Source organism: Muntiacus reevesi, chromosome 5 (genome assembly GCF_963930625.1).
Source record: "Muntiacus reevesi chromosome 5, mMunRee1.1, whole genome shotgun sequence".
Classification (NCBI taxonomy): domain Eukaryota; kingdom Metazoa; phylum Chordata; class Mammalia; order Artiodactyla; family Cervidae; genus Muntiacus; species Muntiacus reevesi.
This window is the reverse complement of record NC_089253.1, coordinates 30875954-30899773: the sequence shown is the minus strand read 5'-3', so window position 1 is coordinate 30899773 and position 23820 is coordinate 30875954. Positions and strand designations below refer to the sequence as shown.

Below are 23820 nucleotides of genomic sequence, written 5' to 3'. Positions count from 1 at the left end.
TCATTTTGGAATGGAACCTGAACTCTGTAGTTCCCCTAGCTCCCAAGTGCTTGTCCATGCTACTGGTCTGAGAGGAACCACCATACTGTTGAGTAGCAAGGTCTTATAATTGGCTCATTGTCTCTTATAATTGTCTCATCAACTAGAAAAATAACTATATAAAAGAGAAAAGTGATTTATTCTCAGCCTGGGAATTGCCATAGCATCTAATACAGAGCTATGCAGCTGGTCAATCCTAGCTAACTAGATCAAATCCCATTTTCTTTTTTTTGCCATATTTGAGATTCATCTTATTCATTCAAAGTTGAGGACTAATCTAAAAATGTTTGTTATTTGTGTAATTTTGGAGGCATGCATGTAAATTTGATGAGCTTCGGCATATTCAGGTTGGTGTGGCCACAGAAATGCAGGCATGTAAATTTGGAGACAAAAAGAAACAGCTGTCACTCATAACTTTCTCTTGCATATAATTAACGTCAATAGTATGGAAATATAATTTGGTCCTGATAATATTTCACACATTTATTCTTTCCCACATTTACTATAATAGCTTTCTTGCTCTTATAATATAGATTTTCCATGTAATTGCTTTGTAGTTGTTGTTTAGTTATTAAGTTGTGTCCAACTCTTTGTGACCCCATGGACTGCAGCACACCAGGCTTCCCTGTCCTTCACCATCTCTCTGAGTTTGCTCAGACTCATGTCCATTCAGTCGGTGATGCCATCCAACCATCTCATCCTCTGTTGTCTCCTTCTCCTCCTGCCTTTAATCTTTCCCAGCATAAGGGTCTTTTCCAGTGAGCCAGCTCTTCGCATCAAGGGCCAAAATATTGGAGCTTCGGATTCAGTATCAGTCTTTCCAATGTAATTGCTTAGATTCTACCTAAAAAGTAAAAGCTATGAAGAAGACTATTTCACTGTTAATATCTGGCCTGTAATTATCCTTGAGTCTACCTTTATCTGATTCTGTCAGCCAAATCCTCATTTTGCCACAGGGTTCTGAATGATGCAAATCCCAATTTTTTATTTAGTTGTTTATTGAGTGCCTACTGCACGCATGGCACTGGAGTGTGTCTGAAGAACAACCATGGTTATTTTCTGAATTTCAGGATTTGATAGAGGATGAGGAATGCCATTTGAGGACAAGGCTGTAGCCACTTTTATTGTCAGACAGCTGATTGAATGTTACCTTTAGTTTTTCAGAGGATGTTCCCATACTAGAAAGAGCAGAGCCTTAGTTTCCGGAAAGTTTTGGAGACTTAAGACTGGCATTGTGCTCGTAAAATTCCTAGACATAGAAGAGCGGGCAGGGTTTAATATACTCCCTCGAGGTTTACGAGAGATGCCCCCTTCTGCCTCTGCCGACAGCACCATCCCAGCAGAGTAATGGAGAGATATTTGTTTCCAGGAGGAGGAAACATAAAATGATCTACAAGGCACTATTAGCTCCTGATTATCCCAGCTCAGCAAACGAAAACCATCTTATATTCCCTGTTCCTTTCGGGAGATGTTAGTGAGTGACTTTTGTAATATTATAATAACAGGAGTCCATTTTTAGTATTCTAAGAAAGATTGGTTGAGCTGTGTCAGTTCATACAGAATCTGAGAGCGTTATGGTTAATTAGAAGATGACACTTGTTCAGAGAAATAGGAGATGGATATAAGTCATTTTCAAGCCTGTGTTCAAGTAAGAGTTGGGGGACTCATTAGCAGTGAAGCTGGGGAGAAACAAGACTGACATGTTCATTAATCTGTGAGTTGATGCTTCATGAACTTAGTGAAAGGGTCGGTGAATTGACTTTGAGATGCAGAAGCCAGTAACCCATGGATCAGAACATGGTCTTTATGGGCTGGTTTTGGCTCTTGAAATAAGATGGAAGATTTATTACCATCGGTTGGAATACTCAGTCAAGAAAATCAGGTTCCTAAAGAATTAGGAGTGACAGAAAGAATCCATCTTCAATTCTTACCAATTTCTTTTCTGCTTATGGTGACCACAGTTTCTTTGGGGGACTGAGGCTTGTTCAGCTATCTAAATCTGCTTACAGTTGAGTTCTTGGAGAATTAGACGTGGTAACTTTTGTTACACTGGCAGATCAAGGAAGAGAGCGTCTTAAATGGTTTGAAAACTACAAATGGACTTCTCATGAGAATTAGAAAGAAAATAATGGGAGACAATACACTCATCAGTGGGCTATGTCCATTAGTTCAGAGAAGAATATGATCCTGCTTGCAGTTAATATTAAAGAAATCTAACCTCATAGTTGCATAGGGACACATCATCATAGGTGATGTCCCTTTTTTCCTTTGTCTCAGAGATATCTTTGCTGTCTTGGGTATACTCAGGCACTGTGAGACAGAACTCCTGCATATGTTAACTATATTCACATACAGGTCTTTTCTTCCTTCAGTTGGCAAGCATATTGTACATCTGTTAATACAATGTGTCAGCTAAAAAGACACAGTCCCTACCCTCTAGCAACTTATGATGCAGGATCAGAAACAGAGATGCAGGAAGTACTCTGAACTGTTAGGTACATTGTGAGAGTGAATCCCAAACCTGAGGATCGAGAACATCCATCTAATTGACAAGAAGATTTAGAGACTGCTCCCTAGAAGAGGTAACACTCAGTCTGAGTCTTTAAAAAACAGATTTATACTCAGAGAGAAGATATTCAAACTCTTTCTGTTGTAAATGAAAGATGTTGCTTCGGGGACGTGGGTGATAGTGTTGCCTCTAGTTTGGCATGTATGTGGATGATCATTTTCTCAGTCATATCCCAACTCTTAGCAACGCCATGGACTGTATCCCTCCAGTCTCCTCTGTCTATGGGATTTCCCAGGCAAGAATACTGTAGTGGGTTACCATTTCCTTCTCCAGAGGATCTTCCTGACCCAGGGATCGAACCCACGTCTCCTGGGCCTCTTGGACTTCAGGAGAATTCTTTACCTACTGAGCCACCTGGGAAGCCCTTAGTTTGGCAAAGGTGCTATTGTTTAGGGAAAGTATCTTTTGAATGACTAATCCTATTGGAAGCCAAATTCTTTTTCCCCTGCATTCCAGGGTATGCTTGGAATATGGGAACTCTAAATTGTTGATATTAAAAGAAACATTTATTGCAAATCTATTTAAATTATGCACAATTTGCAAAAGAAAAAAAAGGAAAAACCTGCATCATCTATATTTTCTGTGACAGCTTTCTTATACTTCTGTATGTCTCATGTGTAGTCTTCTTACCCTGGGTATGTTATAGCCATAATTCTTGACCTAGAATACTAACACAAAGACCAGAGGGCAAGGTCAAATTTAAATCACAGTAGATTTGTTGGTAGCACTTTAATTTTGGCTTTTAAAAAGCATATTAAAAAACAGAAACATCACTTTGCCGACAAAGGTCCGTATAGTCAAAGCTATGGTTTTTCCAGTAATCATGTATGGATGTGAGATTTAGACCATAAAGAAAGCTGAGGCCAAAGAATTGATGCTTTCAAATTGTGGTACTGGAAAGACTCTTGAGACTCACTTGGACTGCAAGGAGATCAAACCAGTTAATCCTAAAGGCAGTTAACCCTGAATACTTATTGGAAGGACTAATGCTAAAGTTGAAGCTCTAATACTTTGTCCATCTGATGTGAAGAGCTGACTCATTAGAAAAGACCCTGATGCTGGGAAAGACTGAGGTCAGGAGGAGAATGAGGCGGCAGAGGATGAGATAGTTAGATAGCATCACTGACTCAATGGACATGAATTTGAGCAACCTCTGGAGACAGTGATGCACAGGGTAGCCTGGTGTGCTGCAGTCCATGGGGTAGGAGATAGCGGAGGACAGGGCAGACTGGTGTGCTGTGGTCCATGGGGTTTCAAAGACAACAGCAACAACAAAATAATAATCCCAATGAAAGCCATAAGTGACATCACAGTTATCACCTAGAAGCAGAGCAGAGCAGGGGGCAGAGTTGAGGGCAACTGGTTTCAGCCTCCACTGAGCCTGGTCTCCCCGGGGTCCTCTGCTCTTCTGCTGCCTTGGCCTGAAACACCCCTCTGAGTCCCCCGCCTCCCTTCCTTCTGTGTATCACTCAGCCTGTGCCTAGAGTGACCCAAATGGAAGCCAGTGTCAGCCTGTGCTCAGGACTTGTGGAGGGTGGGACTCCAGAGGCCATCACATGCTTTAGGAAGAACCAAGGGTCCCCAGAGTCCCAGAGCATTTTATTGGACGCAAGATGCCCACATAAACCAAACTGCTGCGTTTCTTCCCTCTGCATGGCGTGCCCATTTTCATCCTGAAAGTCCAGGGTGGTGAGGATGGACAGGCGAGGTGGCTGGTGGGCTGGTGGTGGGCGAGGGCAGTGGGGTGGTGAGCAACGGAGCTGCAGTGGGCCTGGAGGCTGGGGTGGACCAAAGCTGGGAGCCAACTGTCTCCTGAGCACAAAGTCGCTGCAGACGCTTTTGCTTGGCTGCTTAGGCACTGTGGCTCCCATTCAAGGAAGTGAGCTCAGCTCTTCTCTGCCCTCTGTCACCAAGAATTCAAACCATTTCTGCATTCACACAAGCCCATGTTTGCCTCTAGGCTGGGGAATAAAGCTGAATTCACACAGTTGTTTTGTGTTTAGGCAGAAACGTTTATAATGCCAAGACAAAAACGTTGGTCCAGCCGATATCCAAATAGCTGTCATGTAGGAGGGAATTCTCCTTGGCCAACATGTCAATTTTTTTTTTTTTTTTTTTTTTTGCCCCCACACAGTCCTTGTGCTTTTTCTGAAAGGATTTACGTCTACAGCAGCTGGTCTCTGTCACCATCTACAAGTGGATACAGGGAGGGTTCTTTTTTTCTTTCTCCAAAAAATAATGAAGCGGTCATCCATTTCTGTCCCAGAGTTATTTCCTGAGATGAGAGCCCTCCAGAGCCCTGGCAACTCCCTCTTTCCAGCTTCCTCTGTGGGCAAAGGGCTTCTCCCCAAGGGAGTGTCAGTCACAGAGAATGAAGCTTCATGAATTCAGCCCAGCTCAGGCTGGACCCTGTGTGGGGCCACGGGGTTACTCACTCTCTCTCTCCATCGGAAAGAGAAAACACATTTCCATTAAACCTTTTTCCTAGCTACGTGGATGGCTGGTAGGAGGAAGAATGTTGCTTTTGATGCCTTTGAGTTAGGCTTCAGGACAAGGCGGCTGATCCCCAAAGCATTTCTTTTACAAATGTCTAAGTCTAGCAAGAATTCAGAAGGGCAAAGACTTGCCCCTGTTTGTGGAGTCCAGGGACCAACCATAAGGCCACGTACACTGTGCAGTCTTCCATGGCTTCCTATTCCCCAGGCTTTGGCAGAACTGTTTTCGATATTTTAGGTAAACTCCTCGTCATCTTGTATTCTAGTTCTCCATGAGTCTGTCTTCTCCACTGCCTGTAGATGGAGATCCAGCCTTCTCAGCTTTATCCCAAGTCGGATAGAAGGCCCATGAGGGAGGGGTCTTTGTTTACCTGTGTGTCTTGAGCATCCAAAACAGTGCCTGGTGCCCAGGAGGCACAGAGTAGCTATTTACTGAATGATTAACAAGTTCCTGGCAGAGGAAGCCTTGATGTGCCTGTTGAATAAATAATTGAGGTCTGTGATGACTCAGGGGACACCGGGGGCTTTCTGGAGGAAATTGAGGGCTAGATGGCTTACACAAAGCAGCACTCTCCACACCTGGACATTCTCCTAAGGTTTAGGTTACCCTGCGGGGCCCTGGAGGGATGGGACAACTTTTCCCTAAGGAATCAGATCTTGGTTAAGCCATTAGCAGTATGACACAATCTGTGTTGTCAACTTTTAAATCTCATCTATGAGTAGATATAAAACTTTGAAGTGAGGGTGGTTGATGACTTATTAGGACTTTAAAATTTGATTTTGAGACGAAGAGCAGGAGCACCTCTGTACCCTGTATGGGCTGTGTCCACGCTGACCAGGCCCTTTCCCCAGTGCAGAATCTGATATTTGCTAGCTGCTCACTGTTTTTAGAAGCAGACACTGAATATGGGACCACAGCTCCAGCTCCAGGTGGGAACAGTGTTCCTTGGACTAGAGTAATTCAATCTTTTCCAATTTTTCAGCTCTACCACCTGGGAGTTCCTCCTGGGAGCCGTTTTTTTGCAATCAAGTCCCTGAAAAAACTAAAAAACAACATCTTGATGAACATAATTGTTGGTGTTTAGTTGCTACGTCGTGTCTGACTATGCAATCCCATGGACTGCAGCCCACGAGGCTCTTCTGTCCATGGGATTTCCCAGGCAAAAATACTGGAGTGGGTTGCCATTTCCTTCTCCAGGGATCAAACCCATGCTTCCTGCATTTGCAGGCAGATTCTTTACCACTGAGCCACTAGGGAAGCCCGATGAACATAGTTACCCTTAGCTATTTTACATTTGTAAAATTAATATTATTTTGATTGCATCCTACTTTTGGGGAGAAAAGACATCATTTAAAGATGATATTTTAGTTAAACACAATAAGCACAGTTCTGGGATAAGTTATGTCTTCAGAAGATTTTTAACTTTTTTCTCAACTGTGTAAAAGTAGTTGCTGTGTGATGGTAAACCTTAGTCAGTACAACTTTGTAGTGTAGAACTTTATCTATGTTATCTAAATACACGTCATATGAAAGAAGATGTATATGTTCATTTGCTGTCAAGCTGTATCCAGATGGTGAACAGAGTTGCAAATTGAGCATAAGACCTACATTATTCTTGATATTTCTTGAAAGGAGGTCAGTGGCTTTAATTGTACTCAAGAATAAAGGAAAAGGACAGACAAATATAAAGTGGAAAGGAGCTAAGTTGAAACACAAATGTCACTCCCCGACAATAGGAATTTGGCCTCTGAAAGACATACCCAGGAATTTAACCTTCGAAATCATTCAAGAAAGACATTTTTTTAAATGTGTAATATTGAACTCATGAAAGTGTATGGACTAGTGTACTTTAGAGAGTGTTTGGATCAACAGAAATGTTTGCTATATAAATGATTTTCCTGATGACTGACAGCTAGCTGCAAAATCCCTTTAGCCAGAACACTCCTCAAGTGTGATGGTCATTCAGACTTTGAATGGAGATAATGGCTCTCAACAAGAGTTATTTAATAATAGCCCTTCTCCTTTGTGAAATGGGTAACATGCATTCCCTTTTGGGGCTTCTCTCTGTTTATCTGTCTCGGGGTCCTGGTTGTCATGCCTTCTCAGTAAAGGTTTTCCACCCCGCCTCTCTCCTACCCTTTCTCTATTTGGTCCTTCACCAGTTTATAAATGCCACACTGCATGTGGAGGGCCAGGCTGGGGTCGGGGGTGGAGGGAGTGAGATACAGGGATGGGAATGTGACTTTAAAAGACCTATTCCTGCCCAGAAGCCCTCTAAAGGGTCTTTTTGTAGTCTCTTGAGTGCTTACTGTCTGCAGCAGGCACCACCATTCAGGCTATCTTGCAGTCAGGAGCTGGCCTTACTCCCTGTTGGTCGCTTTGTTTTTCTATAATTATCTTTTGAAATATTTATTTATTTATTTGGCTTCATCCTGTCTTAGTTGCAGCTCTCGGGCTCAGTAGCGGTGGTGCCTTGGCTTAGCTGCCCCGAAGCATGTGGGATCTTCGCTTCCTGACCAGGGAACGAACCAGCTTCCCCTACATTGGAAGGCGGATTCTTAGCCCCTGGACCACCAGGGAAACACCCCCTCTTTGTTTTTCTACATTTTCATTTCTTTCTCTGTAACACAAACAAGTGACCTCGATGCTTCTAAGGAGATCTGATCCAAGGCCTTCTTTGGTTTCTCATCCATTGGTGTTCTTCGCCCAGTAGCTCAGTGAATGATTTTTCCCACGCAGGTGCTGGCGGCATGATGAGCTACTTTGTGGATTCTGCAGTGAGTGGCCCTGCCACCTACTCAGCGGCTCGACCTGCAGTGCTGGTAAGTAGGGCTCCTCCCCGGCCTTTCCCTGGCCCATCCTCCCCTCCCTGGGTCTCCTGCTCTCTGATCTCTCTTAGACAGAAGCAGCCAGAACCCAACTCCAAGCTGGAATCAGCTTTTGGAGGGACTACATTGCCAGATTATCTGTCTTTTCATCACCATATAAAATGAAAGATCCAAGACTGATGAATTTGCTGAGGAAGATTTTTTAGCATGCTTGTGTTGCAGAGAATACGACTCAAACTTAAATAATGGTTAAAGCCAGGTGATTTTTCACAGCTCAGCTCATTTGCTGAAGATTTTTCACACGTTGATGTACCTTAGACTACTCTTAGCATAAATTAGCTTGTTTTGGTCCTCATACATAAAAACTAAAATATACAAGTTTTTCTAGTCACAGAATTTGAAACTGGAAATAAAGTGTGACAAGTTGATAGGAAAAATTCCTGAGTCCTTAGAAAAAGAGGGGTAAGAGGAATTTTAAAATTTCTTTTTAAATAAAGTTTTTTTGCTCTTAGGGAAGAAGGCTTTTACCCAAGTTATATGCTGATCTGTAGAAATATTTAGCTAAATTCCTTATAAATTTGATGTGTGAGAGATCCCCAAATGCTGTCATTCATCAATTCCACTGTTAAGTGAACTTTTAATAGCAGCTGATGAATCATTAACTGTTAATTCTAAATTCTGTGTGTATTTTTATGGAGGTGGCCATCATTTATTACTTACTCTGGAAATGGACAGATAAGTTTAGCGTTAAACCTTCCAAATACATTTATCGGTCTAAATAGACCCCAATTGACCAGAGTGCTTTTCTGTCTCCTCTGCAGAGTTTTCAACCCTGGTACCCCTCAGTTTGCCGTGACTTCTCACTATAATTGTCAAAAGATCTGATGTGTTTTAATCTATAATATCAAAAAAATAATTACTTCAAAAGCTATTCCACATTCAAGAAACGATGAACACATCTTTCCTCCCTGACTGTTCTGTGACACATATTTCTTCTTTTTTAAGTGGCTTCTGTTTCCATATAAACACCATTCACTATATTTAAAAAATTAGAATCAGGGAAAAGTTTAGAGTACAATTTACATCAGAAATATATTTAAAACACACACACACAAGTTCAGACCAAAAATCCCTCCATTCTGCTTAGTAGAAATTGCCCAGGGACTTGTTAAGGTCCACATGGCTGGAGACTTGGCCAGAGAAGAGACTGCTTCTGCTTCTCACGAAGAAGCTATCATCTAAGGTCAGCACAGATGACACCAAATCTTTCTTAAAGATGATATTGTAAAGATTTGTTAAATAAGGATACTGTGATTCCACGGCACACCGTGTCATTGACTTGGAAAAGTGGATTTAAAAGCAGCTTGCCTTAATTCTCTTTGCCAATATTGTAATCCAATTAAATAAGATTAATAACTTATTTTGCAATGCCATGCAAATCTGTGTTTATTTTGTTTTAGGCACTGAGATAAATTGCAGGACAAGTACATAAGTTGCAGGTATAACATTAGGTTATCCTAGACAGGGCATCTGGAAATTGTATGAGATTGAAAAAAACTAAAGAACAACTCTAAGTGTGTATTTTCAAGTAAAGACCCCACCCTTAACTGAATACACTTGGTATTTTTAATGCATTTTGAATTGTTTCCACTGGTTTCAAAACAAAGAACTCATTTATCCCCACCCCCAATAGCCATATCTGAAAAACATTATCAACTCTTGGGATCCTTTTCAATACGATATTTCATATTTGCTCGGGTAAAAGCAGAAAGTTACGTAAGCGAACTGCTATGTTATTGTTACAGGACTTTCGCTCACAACTTCTCTCTGGGGCTCAGCTTCTCCACCACTGGAGCTAGTTGGGCAAATCTCTCAGAACCACTGAGCAACCAGGAAAGTCCTCTGCCTTCTTCGTCTATGTCTTCTTTATTTAAAAAACTAGATAAATAAAGCTGAAGGATCCAAGCTCAAGTTCAGTGAACTAGTTCTGACAGATAACCTTCAACTTCAGGCTGGGCTATAATGACAGTGAAAGAATTTGTAAATCACCTATAGAATATAAGCTCCGGGCATTAGCAGGAGAAAAACTAGCAAACCTCATACTTTCAATCCCAATCTGAGATCTCCTGGAGGGGTGAGCCCAGCTTCATGAACTTTCCCAGACAAGAACGTGAACGTCCCAGGCACCTGAGTCTTCTCAGTTCTGTTGGAGTCTTGTCGTCTAGAGCTCAACCAGTTGTACTTAATCCAATCAACCAAGTCCTCCTTCCTGGCACCCTGGTCTCTGCATTAGTTAGCCTGGGCCACCAGGAAGAGAAGCTATCCCAGAATGGGAAGTTTGAGGGCAAAAGGAAAACTAGTGGATTTTTTAAATCTAGGGGTGATTTTGTTGGTGATATTTTTGATGGTCAGAACTTGGGGAGTGGGGGTTATTGCTGGCATCCAGAGGAGAGCAGTCTGGGTTGCAACCAAGCATTCTGCACTACACGGTACAACTCCCCATGACAAAGAATTGTCCAGCCTCAACCGTCAGTAGCGCCAAGGTTGAGAAGCTGTGCTCTAGAATGGACACAAGATCGGGTTTGAAGGAGGGGTAGTACTATGTGTTGTTGTTTAGTTGCCAAGTTGTGTCTGACCAGGGACTGTAGCTTCCAGGCTCCTCTGTCCTTGGAATTCTCCAAACAAGAATACTGGAGTGGATTGCCATTTCCTTCTCCAGGGTATCTTTCTGACCCAGGGATTGAACCCGCATCTCCTGCATTGGTAGGAAGACTTTACCACTGAACCACCTGGGAAGCCTGGTACTGAGTGTAACTCCTTGTGTTTGAAAGGGAACTCTTAAAAAAGAAAAAAAAAGTGAGACTATATTCATGTTATGAGGGTTTCTGCTAAACAGACTGCTTTAGTTGTCCAAGAAACAATCTAAACCAAGACAACAAGTATTTTCTAGACTCTTAAAGACCACTCAGTCTCAGAGTCCTTGACTGAGAATTGGAGCTGGCATTAGTATGATTTGATTATTTGCTCTACCAGGAGAAGGCTTAAAATAATCACAGCAACAGTTGCAAAAATTCATCCCATCCCTCGGGTAAAAGCCATTGTATGCAGAACTCACGTAATCTGTCTCGAGCCCCTTTGTCCAAAGCAGGACACAATTTCTCCCCTTTGGAAGGTCAGGCTCCTGGGAGACCTTCATGAAAGAAGTGATGTCACAGCAGGGGAGGCAGGGAAACAACACTTCTGGAAGCTGTCTGGCCATTGTGTGGGAGTGGGGTGACGTTTGCAGGTACTTATATGGGCTGTGTGTCAGGGACCCTTTCATCCAGCGGGAGGAAGCACTCCTTCCTGTTATGCTGGCTCGAGAGCTTGCTGCCTTGCGCCTGGAAGTCCCTCGCACCCCTGGTCCTCCTGCGTCATCCTCCCCTTCACACTGCTGAGCCTTGAGAGCGGGACAGGGCAGTAATGGGTGGGGCAGGCTGCCCCTGGTTTGGACCACGTGTATCCCTGTCCTTGACTCCCTCACCAGCGTGTGGAGGAGGTCCTTGGGTCACTCAAGCTTAGAAAGCACCTTGAACTGTTCAGAGGGAAGGAACACACACACCTCCCCTTGGAGCGCAGGCCTTTGGGCATGCAGTAAGTTCCCTTACACAGTAAGTCCCCTACAGACGAATGAGTTCCGTTCTGAGAGCGAGTTTGTAAGTCCAGTTTGTGTATAAGTCCAACAAAGTTAGTCCAGTACCCAACTAACAACCCACTCTGTAATGCTGTGTTGTAACAGATTTATAATACTTTTCATACAAATAATACATAAAACATAAACACAAACAAAAACAGCAGTACCATACAAGAGCTGGCATCCAAGGGCTGGCATCCGGTGCACAGGCAGGAAGAATTACTGCCTGGAGGATGGAGAGGAGGGGGGAATTGCAATAGGAGACAGGGGGCAAGCTGTAATGTCACTCACGCCTGACGATGATGGAATGCAGGCTTGTGTCTTTGAAAGTTCGCAACTTGAAGGTTCCTATGTAGGGGACTTACTCTATAGCAATATGCCAGGCAAGGGAGACTGTTCAGAGTGTCAGGCCACATGCAAGGCCCTGAGCCTTCTGGCTTGGGCCAAACAGCTGTGGAACATATCCTGGCCCCACACTGGGTTGACCAAGTTAACCAAGTTCCTTCAGGTTATTCCATAGTAGCTTATGAAAAAACCCAAAGGAACTTTTTGGCCAATCCAATAGCATGCAAAGCACTTAGGCTTTGGAGTCAGAAAGACCTGAGTTAAATTCTGGTCTGTTACTTCCCACCCACATGACCTTGGGCAAATTACTACCTTTGAACCTCAGTATTCTGGTCTGTAAAACAGGCACAGGGTATAACTTACCATGTCAGGTCATCGTGACACCAGCCAGAAATATGACCTCAGTTAATTCCCTTTCCCTGTGTTTACCATCTCTTCTCTGTTTTTCTCTGGACTTTTCGATTGTGTGAGATGGACACAGGGAGGTGAAGGTGATTCCACTGATTTTGTCCTTACAAGGGTGCGGCCAGAACAAGATGGGACTTTGGGTTGAGTGGAGCCATTCTTATTTCTCTTATTGAGAAACCTCCCTGCTTCCTCTCTACCCTGGACCAGAAATAGCTCCCCTGCCACCAGATCAAAGTTCTCGTGTAATGGGCTGGTGGTTTACAGCCCCATTGTGTAAACAGACTTGGTTCTCTTATCTCGAGTAATTGCAGTTTAATTGGGCTTCCTTGGGAAGCAATTCTCTTCTTAGCCTTTGCTGTTCGCACTCTTCACCTCCACCCCACATGCCTTAGGATGTGTTCACAGGCATGTCTGTGTTGTCCCTGCGATTCTGGAAGTTGGGAAGGGCTGGTTTTTGTTTCTATGAAGCTTAGCATACATACCCTTTCCTTCTTTTGGGGGATCCTGGAAAGCAATGGATAAGGTATCCCTGATTAGAGAAATGCTGCTGCTGCTGCTAAGTCACTTTAGTCGTGTCCAACTCTGTGCGACCACCCCATAGACAGCCCACCAGGTTCCTCTGCCCACGGGATTCTCCGGGCAAGAATACTGGAGTGGGTTGCCATTTCCTTTTCCAATGCATGCTTGCCTGCTAAGTTGCTTCAGGCGTGTCTGACTCTGTGTGACCCCATGGACAGCAGCCCACCAGGCTCCTCTGTCCATGGGATTCTCCAGGCAAGAATACTGGAGTGGGTTGCCTTTTCCTTTTCCTGGATAAGAAATGAGAAGACAGAAAAAGAAATTTAGAATATAAATGGAAACCAGAAAAGCTTTTTTTTTTTTTTCTCGCTGCTTGGGGTGATGTTGGCTTTACCTCTGGGGAGTTTGTTGGAACATGATGTTTAAGAAATAACCTATAACCATAACTCTTAGTGATACTCAGAAGAAGTGAAGGAAAAAAGAGATTTTTTTCCAGCATCTTAGAAAGTGGGGATTTTCTAAGATATGGGGTTCAGTCAGCACAAGCTAGAGAATTTCAGAGCCAGACCATAACCTTGAGACTATCTCCCAGCATCAGGAAATTCAGGTCCTAAGAGAGTAAATGAAGTTGCCGAAGTTTACAGGCTGGTAAAGGATGGAGTGTGTGGTCTGGCTCTTCCGGCTCCTGGCTTGGGACACTCCTTATCACTAAGTGCATCTTGATCACATTTTTTAAGGATCTTTTTTTTAATGTGGAACATTTTAAAAGTCTTTATTGAACTTGTAACAATATTGCTTCTGCTTTGTGTTTTGGGTTTTTGGCCATGAGGCATGTGGGATCTTAGCCTCCTGACCGGGGATCAAACTTGCACCGCTGCATTGAAAGGTGAAGTCTTAACCACTGGGCAACCAGGGAAGTCCCTATTATTTTAAAAATAAAATTTTAAAAAATGTAATTTATTTTTGGCCTGGCTACACGGCACTCGGGATCTTAGTTCCCCGACCAGAAATTGAGCTCAGACTCCCTGCAGTGGAAGTAGAACCTTAACCACTGGGCCACCAGGGAATTCCTGGGAAGTCCCCATCTTGACCATTTTTAAGGAATGTGGGGATGGATAGGAATTTATGCTAACTCATGCATCTGTATGATTGAAGATTGAAGGCGGGAGGAGACGGGGACGACAGAGGTTGAGATGGTTGGATGGCATCACCAACTTGATGGACATGAGTTTGAGTAAGCTCTGGGAGTTGGTGATGGACAGGGAGGCCTGGTGTGCTGCAGTCCATGGGGTCGGACGTGACTGAGCTGGAGCTGAACTGATGCATCCGTATGCTTTATTCATGATGAATTTATCCTCCTTGGTTTAGGGAAAAAAGACAGAACTCCACTTTGTAGACCGCTGAGCAAATTGAAATTCCTGTCCAGGTTTTTCTCCATGGGAGGTTCACTCCATCTCTCAGGAGGCTCTGAGTGAGGCCCACCCTTCACCTCCAAGCTCTGGACTGGATGCCTGAGGCTGGCACCCCATGGAGTCACTGGGAGTCTCAAGGCTTCCCGTTAATGAGTAGAAGTTGATGGATAACACAGGATCTCACCGGATACCTCTCAGCAAGAGAATGTCTTGAGTGGAGGGGACTGTGGTCTCAGACTGGTGTGAGGAGCTGCCCCCTTGGTCACCGTCCCCTCCCCTGACTTGATCTGCAGCCCCAGGGCGGGGGGCATCTCAGGGCGGTCAGCTGTGGTCCAGGTGGCCCGTTTGGAGGCTGAGCATAGCTTCCCCTGGAGAACGGAATCTGACAGTCCCATCTCTGCTCTCTGCTTCAGATTCATTTCTCTCTCAGGAATCTGCAGTGGTCCGACCTGCCCTTTTGCCAAGACCCAAGCCCATCGCTCTTATTGTTTTAAAAACAATTTCCTGGCCTTGAATCTAAAATTAAATCGCCCTTTGAGAGTTTCCTATTTTGTCTGTTCCTGCCTCTCCTGTGGCTCCCCCAACCTGGCCCCCCTCCCCTCTGGTGGGAGAGCTGAAAGTGGGGGGCATTTCCGTGCTGCCTCCTTCCCTTCTCCAGGGAGCAGGTCCCACGTGTCCCCCTGAAGCAGAGGACCCCCAGTGTTCTTCTGAGGGCCAGATATAGTTTGCCCCAAACTCCTCCCCCGGGGCAGCTGAAAGCACTTCTCTGTGAGTAAAAAGAGGTGCTGGCTGGTCTGACATCCTCTGAAGATGAGGAGTCTCAGACGCAATGAGATGTCTGTGGAGTTGGTCAGGCTGGCCTCAGGGGGCAACTGCCTACAGCAAAGTGAAAGGGTTTAGGATGAGAAATTCCCCACTTACCGCACAAATTTGCACCTAGTATGTGAGAGCCCCCGGACAGCTCAGCAGCTAGGCACTTCCTAACCTCATTTTTCTCTACTGAAAAAGCAGGGGATGTGGGGGCAAAGTGATGTGTGAGCATATTCCAGGGAAGAATGAAGACAAACGACGTGAAGGCATTAATGCATTTGAAGGGGACGTGGCCTGGCATGAATCTAAATGATGACGAATTCTGGTGCTCTAGGCTTTCCCACCCTGGCGTCGTTATTTATCAAATGAAGGTTGTCCGTCACAAGGTCAGGAGAAAGAATGTGGACAGATCAGCAAAAATGAGACTTGTATTTGCAAAGGAACTTGGCGATCATTGGGGCCAGTGTCCTCAGGAAACAGAGGCTTAAGGAGGTTAAGAAACAGGCTGGAGACAGTCTTGTTTAGGGGCAGTCTTTGTTCAGTCACTAAGCGGTGTCTGACTCTTTGCGATCCCATGGGCGCAGCACTCCAGGCTTCCTGTCCTTCACCATCTCCAGAGTTTGCTCAAACTCATGTCCATTGAGTCGGTAATGCCATCCAGTCATCTCATCCTCTGTTGTCCCCTTCTCCTGCCTTCAATCTTTCCCAGCATCAGGGTCTTTTCCAGTGAGTCAGCTCTTCACATCAGGTGGCCAAGGTACAGGAGCTTCAGCTTTGGCTTCTGTCCTTCCAGTGAATATTCAGGATTGATCTCCTTTAGGATTGACTGGCTTGATCTCCTTGCAGACCAAGGGACTCTCAGGAGTCTTCTCCAGCATCACAGTTTGAAAGCATCAGTTCTTCAGCACTGAGCCTTCTTTATGGTCCAACTCTCACATCAATACATGACTACTGGAAAAACCATAGCTTTGATTATATGGACCAGAAAGTGAAAATCAAAATTGCTCAGTAGTGTCCAACTCTTTACAACCCCATCGACTATACAGTCCATGGAATTCTCCAGGCCAGAATACTGGAGTGGATAGCCGTTCCCTTCTCCAGGGGATCTTCCCAACTCAGGGATTGAACCCAGGTCTCCTGCATTGCAGGTAGATTCTTTAAGGTTGAGCCACAAGGGAAGCCCAGAGCAGGACTCAAACCAGGTTTCCTGATTTCCAGTCTCTCATCTTCTTACTGGAGTGTATGAACATCAATTCCAGGCCTAGAATGATACAGATTTACTCCTGTGGATTGTAGACTCCCTTACCCATCCATTCAGTGTTAAGTCAGCTTTGCCTCTGGGAAAACACTTTTTTTTGAAGCTGCAGCATCTAGAAGTATTTATCTGTCTGTCTTGTATGCTTATGGTATGGTACTAAGGCTAAACCCCAGGATTGTGTAGTTGGTTAAAGAAAATACAGATTTACTTTGACAGAATTTTTTTAACACACACACACACACACACCAGAAGGATCAGGAAGGGTTTGAGGAGCAAACACTTGGACAATTAAGGCTGCTTGGCTCAAGACAGAAACGAACTCCTATAGGCGCACAGCCTCCATCTGTTTTTGATTTAGTGTTGAAAATCTACTTCCCTTTCCCCTCTTTTCTAATTGTGGGGATCTTTGGGGGCAGAGGGGAGGAAGACTCTGAGCAGAAGCAATGCTGTGAGGTTTGGCAGGGCTGGGAGGTGGGTGAAGAGGGAGGGAACTGGGTGGATGGGGAGGAGAGACAGGTCCCTGATAGAAGCATAGGGCAGGTTGGGGGAGGGGGGAGGGATGGTGAGAGTGGTGTAATACAGTAGATGAAGCCTTGACTTCAGAAGTGGGTGGTGGTCACTATGGTGGTGGCGTCAGGGGTGGTTTATCTTGGAGCAGGAACAAGTGTGTGTCCATCATCCTAGTAGATTCCAGACTTCAGAACTTCATGGTATTTCTTTCCAGGATCAGAAAAGTGAAGCACTTAGATTGCAGGCTCCTATCCTCTGAAGCCTCCACAAGGATTCCTGGGGTTGGGGGAGGGTGCTCATCACGGATTGCCACAGAGCCGGGCAGGAGCACATGGCCAGCACAAGGCTGCCTGGATACCACCCTCTTCTTAGTGTCCGCTTGCTGAAGCTCTGCCCTTTGCACTGAACACTTTGGTGTTTTTCCTCCTGTGTCTTCAACTAACCCCCCTTTTTTTTTTAGTTGGGGGCTAATTACTTTACAATATTGTAGTGGTTTTTGCCATACATTGACATGAATCAGCCATGAATTCACAGGTGTTCCCCCTCCTGATCCCCCCTCCCACCTCCCTCCCCATCCCATCCCTCTGGGTCTTCCCAGTGCCAGCCCTGAGCACTGGTCTCATGCACCCAACCTGGGCTGGTGATCTGTTTCACCATAGATAATATACAAGTTTCAATGCTGTTCTCTCAGAACATCCCACCCTCACCTTCTCCCACAGAGTCCCAAAGTCTGTTCTGTACATCTGTGTCTCTTTTTCTGTTTTGCATATAGGGTTATCGTTACCATCTTTTTAAATTCCATATATATGCGTTAATATACTGTATTGTTCTTCATCTTTCTGGCTTACTTCACTCTGTATAATGGGCTCCAGTTTCATCCATCTCATTAGAACTGATTCAAATGAATTCTTTTTAATGAGTGAATAATATTCCATTGTGTATATGTACCATTGATTTCTTATCCATTCGTCTGCTTAGGGGCATCTAGGTTGCTTCCATGTCCTGGCTATTATAATCAGTGCTGCGATGAACACTGGGGTGCACGTGTCTCTTTCAGATCTGGTTTCCTCGGTGTGTATGCCCAGGAGTGGGATTGCTGGGTCATATGGCAGTTCTATTTCCGGTTTTTTAAAGAATCTCCACACTGTTCTCCATAGCAGCTGTACTAGTTTGCATTCCCACCAACAGTGTAAGAGGGTTCCCTTTTCTCCACACCCTCTCCAGCATTCATTGCTTGTAGACTTTTGGATAGCAGCCATCCTGACTGGCGTGCAATGGTACCTCATTGTGGTTTTGATTTGCATTTCTCTGATAATGAGTGATGTTGAGCATCTTTTTATGTGTTTGTTAGCCATCTGTATGTCTTCTTTGGAGAAATGTCTGTTTAGTTCTTTGGTCCATTTTTTGATTGGGTCATTTTGACCCTTCTTTGTTATTTCCCCTTCATTTCTCTTCCCAATGGCTGGCAACTCTATAGATCCGTTTTTTTTCCAAAATTGAAGTATAATTGAATTACAATATTATGCTAATTTCAAGTGAACATAGTGATTTGATATTTTTATACGTTACTCATGAAAAGATCACCACAATAAGTCTAGTAACCATCCCCATATAAAGATATTACAATATTGTGGACTGTGTTCCCTTGGCTGTACTTTACATTCTCATGACTTATTATCTGATAATTGCTCTAAGTCCCCTTCTCTTATTTCACTCATCTCTCCCCGCCCCTCTGGTGACCACCAGTTTGTTTTCTGCATCTGTGAGTCCCTTTCTGTTCTGTTACTGTTTATTTGTCGTGTATTATTTCCTTTTTTTAGATCCCACACATAAGTAGAATCACACAGTATTTGTATTTCTCTGTCTGATTTGTTGCAATAAGCAAATATCCTTTGGGTCCATTCCTGTTGTTGCAAATGGCAAGATTCCATTCTTTTTCTATGACTGAATAATATTCCAGTGTATGTATATGTGTGTGTGTATAATTCTTATCCATTCATCCATCAGTGTACAGTTAAGTTGCTTTCATATCTTGGTTATTGTAAATAATGTGGTAGTAAACATTGGGATGTACATATCTTTTCAAATTAGTGTTTTAGTTTTCTTTGGATAACTACACAGAAATAGAACTGCTGGACGGTGTGGCAGAGCCATTTCTGACCCTTTCTCTTTTTATTTTAACTCCCATTTTCCCTGACTCTACACTTTAACTAGATCCTTGATGTTTATAGATCCACCTTTATCCTTTCCTGTCTTCTGTCATGCAGCCACCAAGGGAACCTGCCCCTAGTCGCTCTGCCGTCTCTCCATCTGAGCACAACCAAGAGTGAAATTTTCTTCCAACCTCTTACCTATGTACTTAAATTCACCATTTTCACTATTATAGAAGCAAGCAATCTAAGCATTTTTTTGGCTCGTTGCCCCCCACCGCTTTCCTTCATCTCCTCTGAGTCATAAAATCATGTTGACTCTTTCTTCAAAACATATCTTATATTTCTTGTTTCCTCTTCACCTCTATACTCCTGACCCTAGTTCAACTCTTCAGAACTGGACTGTTGGGGGTAGAGATCAGTGATAGAGCATTTGACTGTATAACTGGCTTACCACTCAGTTCATATGGGGCCAAAGCCTAAGGGCTGCCCCCAGACTCAGTACTCAAGCTAAACAAATCTGAATGTAATCTTTCCCCTTTTTTTGATGGATGGGACTATGTTCCTGTCTCATTATTTGTTTGGCCTGAGGTTTCCAGCCGTGGAATCAGCAGGCAGTTGGGTAGAGCCAGGTCTTGGTGTTGAGCTGTGGACCTCTGAGATAGCTCTCTCTGATTAATATTCCCTGAATGTAATATTTCTGACCATCAAAATTAATGCAAAAATTATTATAAGAAATAAAAAACTTAAATACAGTTAGGATCAGTAATACTGATTTTTTCCCTTGTACCGAGGTAGGGCACAGCTGCTGCCTTGCCAGCCTCCTCGCCTGCTCCTGCTTTCTCCATCCTACTTAGCCCTATCAAATGTGTCCTTCTAGAACATCTTGACTCACCACGCCACTACCTTTAATACAACCTCGAATTCCTTTCTCTTGCAGCCAGATTCTGGTCTGGTTTTCATGACCCTCAACTCTGTCCCTCCAGCTTTCATTCTTACCAACTGCCCTCCATTGCAGGTGTTATCATTGCCTGGTGGGCTACAGTCTATGGGGTCTTAGAGTCAGACATGACTGAAGCGACTTTAGCACATAGGCATGCACGCATACAGCACTGTCCCTCCAGCTTTCATTCTTACTAACTGCCCTCCACTGCAGGTGTTCTCATTGCCAAGAGCATGCTTTCCCCTCATACTTGTCACCTCCAGGTCTTTCTCTTTCTCCGTCACCATTCTGAGTCTTTTTTATTCTTCCTTACATAGGTGTAGGTGTTCCTTGGCACTTTTAGGAGTGTCATCTTTTGTTCTCTAGACCCTTCGCCAAATGTTCTAGGCTGAATCTTACTTGATCTTTCAGTCATTACCTTAATCTGCTTCCTCCAGGAAGTCTTACCTGCTGCCACTCTCCTCGCTCATACACATCGGTGCTTCACCCTGTCACATCCCCTCGCTGTAATTTCCTGTTTACTGGTTTGTGCACTTCAGAGGGTAAAGTTCATGTCTTGCTCATACTTTATTCTAAGCATCTAACATAATACTTGGCATAGACCGGTGGTGTGATGCAGATTTGTTTCATGACCGTCCATTGTCATAATCCATTTAGTACTTTGTCATGGGACAGCGGCCTCCCTTCCCGAGCCATCCAGGCCACAGAAGATTCACTGTGTGCAGTCTGAAATCAAGTAGGTCTCAACTAGGACTCTTTCTTTAAAAAAATGTCTATTTATTTATTTATTTGGCTGTGCTGGGTCTTAGTTCTGGCATATAGTATCTTCGGGTTTTGTTGCAGTATGTGGGATCTAGTTCCCTGACCAGGGATTGAATCCGGACCCCCTGCAGAGGGAGCACAGAGTCTTAGCACTGGATCAGCAGGGAATTCTATTTCCATTATTTTACTAACTGTGTGGCCTTGGATGTTTACTTGCTCTCTGAGAAACCTCAGTTTCTTCTTCCATGAAATGGAGATAAAAAAGTGAATCTTGCACAGCTATAAGGATTAAATGTGAAGATTAAATGTGACCATCTCTTCACCATGTTTAGCTAACCGATCAGCATGGATCAGTGTGGGACCTACATTAGTTCCTTTCAGTAATCACTTGTGGGATGAATGACTGAGGACCCATCAGATGGGTTCTCTAAACTATGACAGGGTCGGGAGGGTGGCTGGCATCTCCTGAACTCACCTCCATTCACCAGCAGCCAGGAGGAAGATGTTGACTTGAATTTGTTTTGGGTGGTGCCCTTTTTCAAGCATGGAGGTGGGGCTTTGCTGTCCAGATTTCTGACCTGTTAATAACCTGCTTCTTCCTCCTCAACTGAGAAGGTTTCATAATGAATTGGAACTGGCTCTGTTGTCCTCTTGAGTAAAAATGTCATTCTCATACTCTATGAAATAGGCAGTAAGTCAGTTGGTGAAATATCAAACAAAAAGGCAGGTGTCTAGGTAACAAGTGTCATGATGCTCCCAAGGGCCTCTGTGAGCAAAGATGTTTGTGGTTCATGGTAGGTTTGATGCATTATCTCCTTCTCATTCTTAAAAAATAGGGTCCCCTGGCACCACTGAGGACAGTTAAGGAGGAAATATATCTTAAAAATAGACTTTCCTGTATAAAATAATAAATGAACCCTCCCTGACAACAAGGAACCTGGTGTGGGGGCAGGAGGCACTCCACTAAAAATAAAGCCAATCACGAAACTCAAAGAGATGCTGTACGTTGTTTATCAAAGCTGCAGGCTGACTCACCGTACAGCCACGTGGTGATGGCCCAGGTCTAGAACCCAATATCGTCTTGCTTATCCATAACTTGCCACCTACTCCTGCCCTCTATCTTCCCTCTACAGGGCTATGTGCTTTTTCTTTTCTATGTGCTTCCTCTACAGGAAAATGTGCTCATCATTTTCCTTCAATGCCTCTTTGCAAACCATGCTTCACCTTCTGGGGTCTTTCCTTAGCAGAGAAAACCTCAACTTTGACACTTGAGTTCAAGTTCTCCTCTTGTTCTCACCACTTTAGCAGGGCCTGGACCAAACCACCCACCACCTGTCTACAAAGATCCTACGGGTACCACCCACTGCCTTCTTACAAGGACTTCCTGGTTTAGGCAAACCATCTAAAGAGGACAGGCCCAGGTCACTTAGAGTCCTCCTCTATACCACTTAATGACAAAATTTCCCCACCCAGGCCCTGTTTCTAAAACTCTGATACTTGAAACTGCATTTGGAGAAAAACTCTAGAGAAATATGAAAAAATGGGGATGGATTTCGAGAACACACAGCTCATTTAGAAAATGTGCTTCAAGTCGATTCTCTTGTAAAGAATTGTTGAAGACCTGCTTATCCTTGGGGTTCAAAAGAAAACCTTAATGTAGTTGCTGCAAGAGCTTGCAATGTTAAAATACGATGTCAGCAAAATGGTTTTGCTGTCTGGAAGCTCAACTGAAGTGTTCTTGCTGATGATTTTCTTCAATCTTGGTCCCAAACTCAAATGGCAGAACTGCCACTGCTCTGTTTATATTCACAGGGCTCTCACAAGAGCTGCCTGGTAACAGAAGCCAAGGACATAAGCCTTTGATATGCAGTAATTTGGAGCTTCTCAGGTGGTGCTAGTGGTAAAGAAGTGAAGTGAAGTGAAGTCTCTCAGTCGTGTCTGACTCTTTGCAACCCTGTGGACTATAGCCTACCAAGCTCCTCCGTCCATGGGATTCTCCAGGCACGAATACTGGAGTTGGTTGCCATTTTCTTCTCCAGGGGATCTTCCCGACCCAGGGAAAGAAGCTGCCTACAAATCCAGTATTCTAGCCTGGAGAATCTCCATGAACAGAGGATCCTGGTGAGCTACAGTCCATGGGGTGGCAAAGAGTTGGACACGACTGAATGACTAAGCACATAGCATACAAATGCAGGAGATGTAAGACACATGGGTTTGATCCCTGGGTCAGGAAGATCCCCTGGAGGAGGGCATGGCAACTCACTCTAGTATTCTTGCCTAAAGAATCCCATGGACCAAGGAGCCTGGCGGGCTATAGTCCAGAGGGTCACAAAGAGTCGCACACGACTGAAGCAACTTAGCACCCACACATACAGCAAGTCATGGTGACCCTGTTCAGTCCCAGGGTCTTATTCCATTCTCAGTACCTTTAACCCACTGGGAAGAAGAACAGCCCTGGAGTAAACTTTATCCAGTATTATTTTCTTACACGTATTATTTCATTCACTCCTCCTACCTTATGAGGAAGGTATTATTTTTCCCATCTGTTAGTTGAGTAAACTGAGGTTTAGATAGAAGAACAGGCCTAGGTCCCTGTTAGTAAGTGATGGAGCCAGGATTTGAATCCATGTATCCCTGCCTTCAAAGAACAGGGCCTTAAGCACTGCAAACCATGGTCTCCCACATACTGTATTTGTCCTTCTTAGAGAGTACTGGGTAGAGAGTATATTTTATGGATTTTACAAAAACTAAGAAGAGAATTGAATAAGTGCCCAAGTGGGAAAAATGAAAATTCTAATATAGCTATCGATATCATTAAAACTTAGGCACGGAACTTCCCTGGTGGTCCTTTTCTGGTGGTCTAGTGCTTAAGGATCTGCCTTCCAGGACAGGGGATGCAGGGTCAAGTCGCTGGTCAGGGAACCACGATCCCACATGCTATGGGGCAGCTAAGTCCACATGCTAGCCAGAGAAGCCTGTGCACTAAAATCCCATGGGCCTCAGCTAAGACCTGACACAGCCAAAGAAATAGACATTTAAAAAAGACAGAAACTTATGCACACTGATTAACTTAAAAAGAGCAATTTTATTAGGTAAAT

At 44.1% G+C, this 23820-nt stretch overlaps 1 protein-coding gene across 1 annotated transcript in view; it reads left to right on the top strand.

Annotated features, from left to right (window-relative positions):
• ETS1 (ETS proto-oncogene 1, transcription factor) overlaps positions 1-23820 on the top strand; it is a 140803-nt gene that overhangs the window by 6168 nt on the left and 110815 nt on the right. The window contains exon 2 of the mRNA XM_065937391.1: positions 7844-7926. Within this exon, the coding sequence (XP_065793463.1) occupies positions 7855-7926 (72 nt within the window). The 5' untranslated portion in view covers positions 7844-7854. The remainder of the gene's footprint in view (positions 1-7843; positions 7927-23820) is intronic.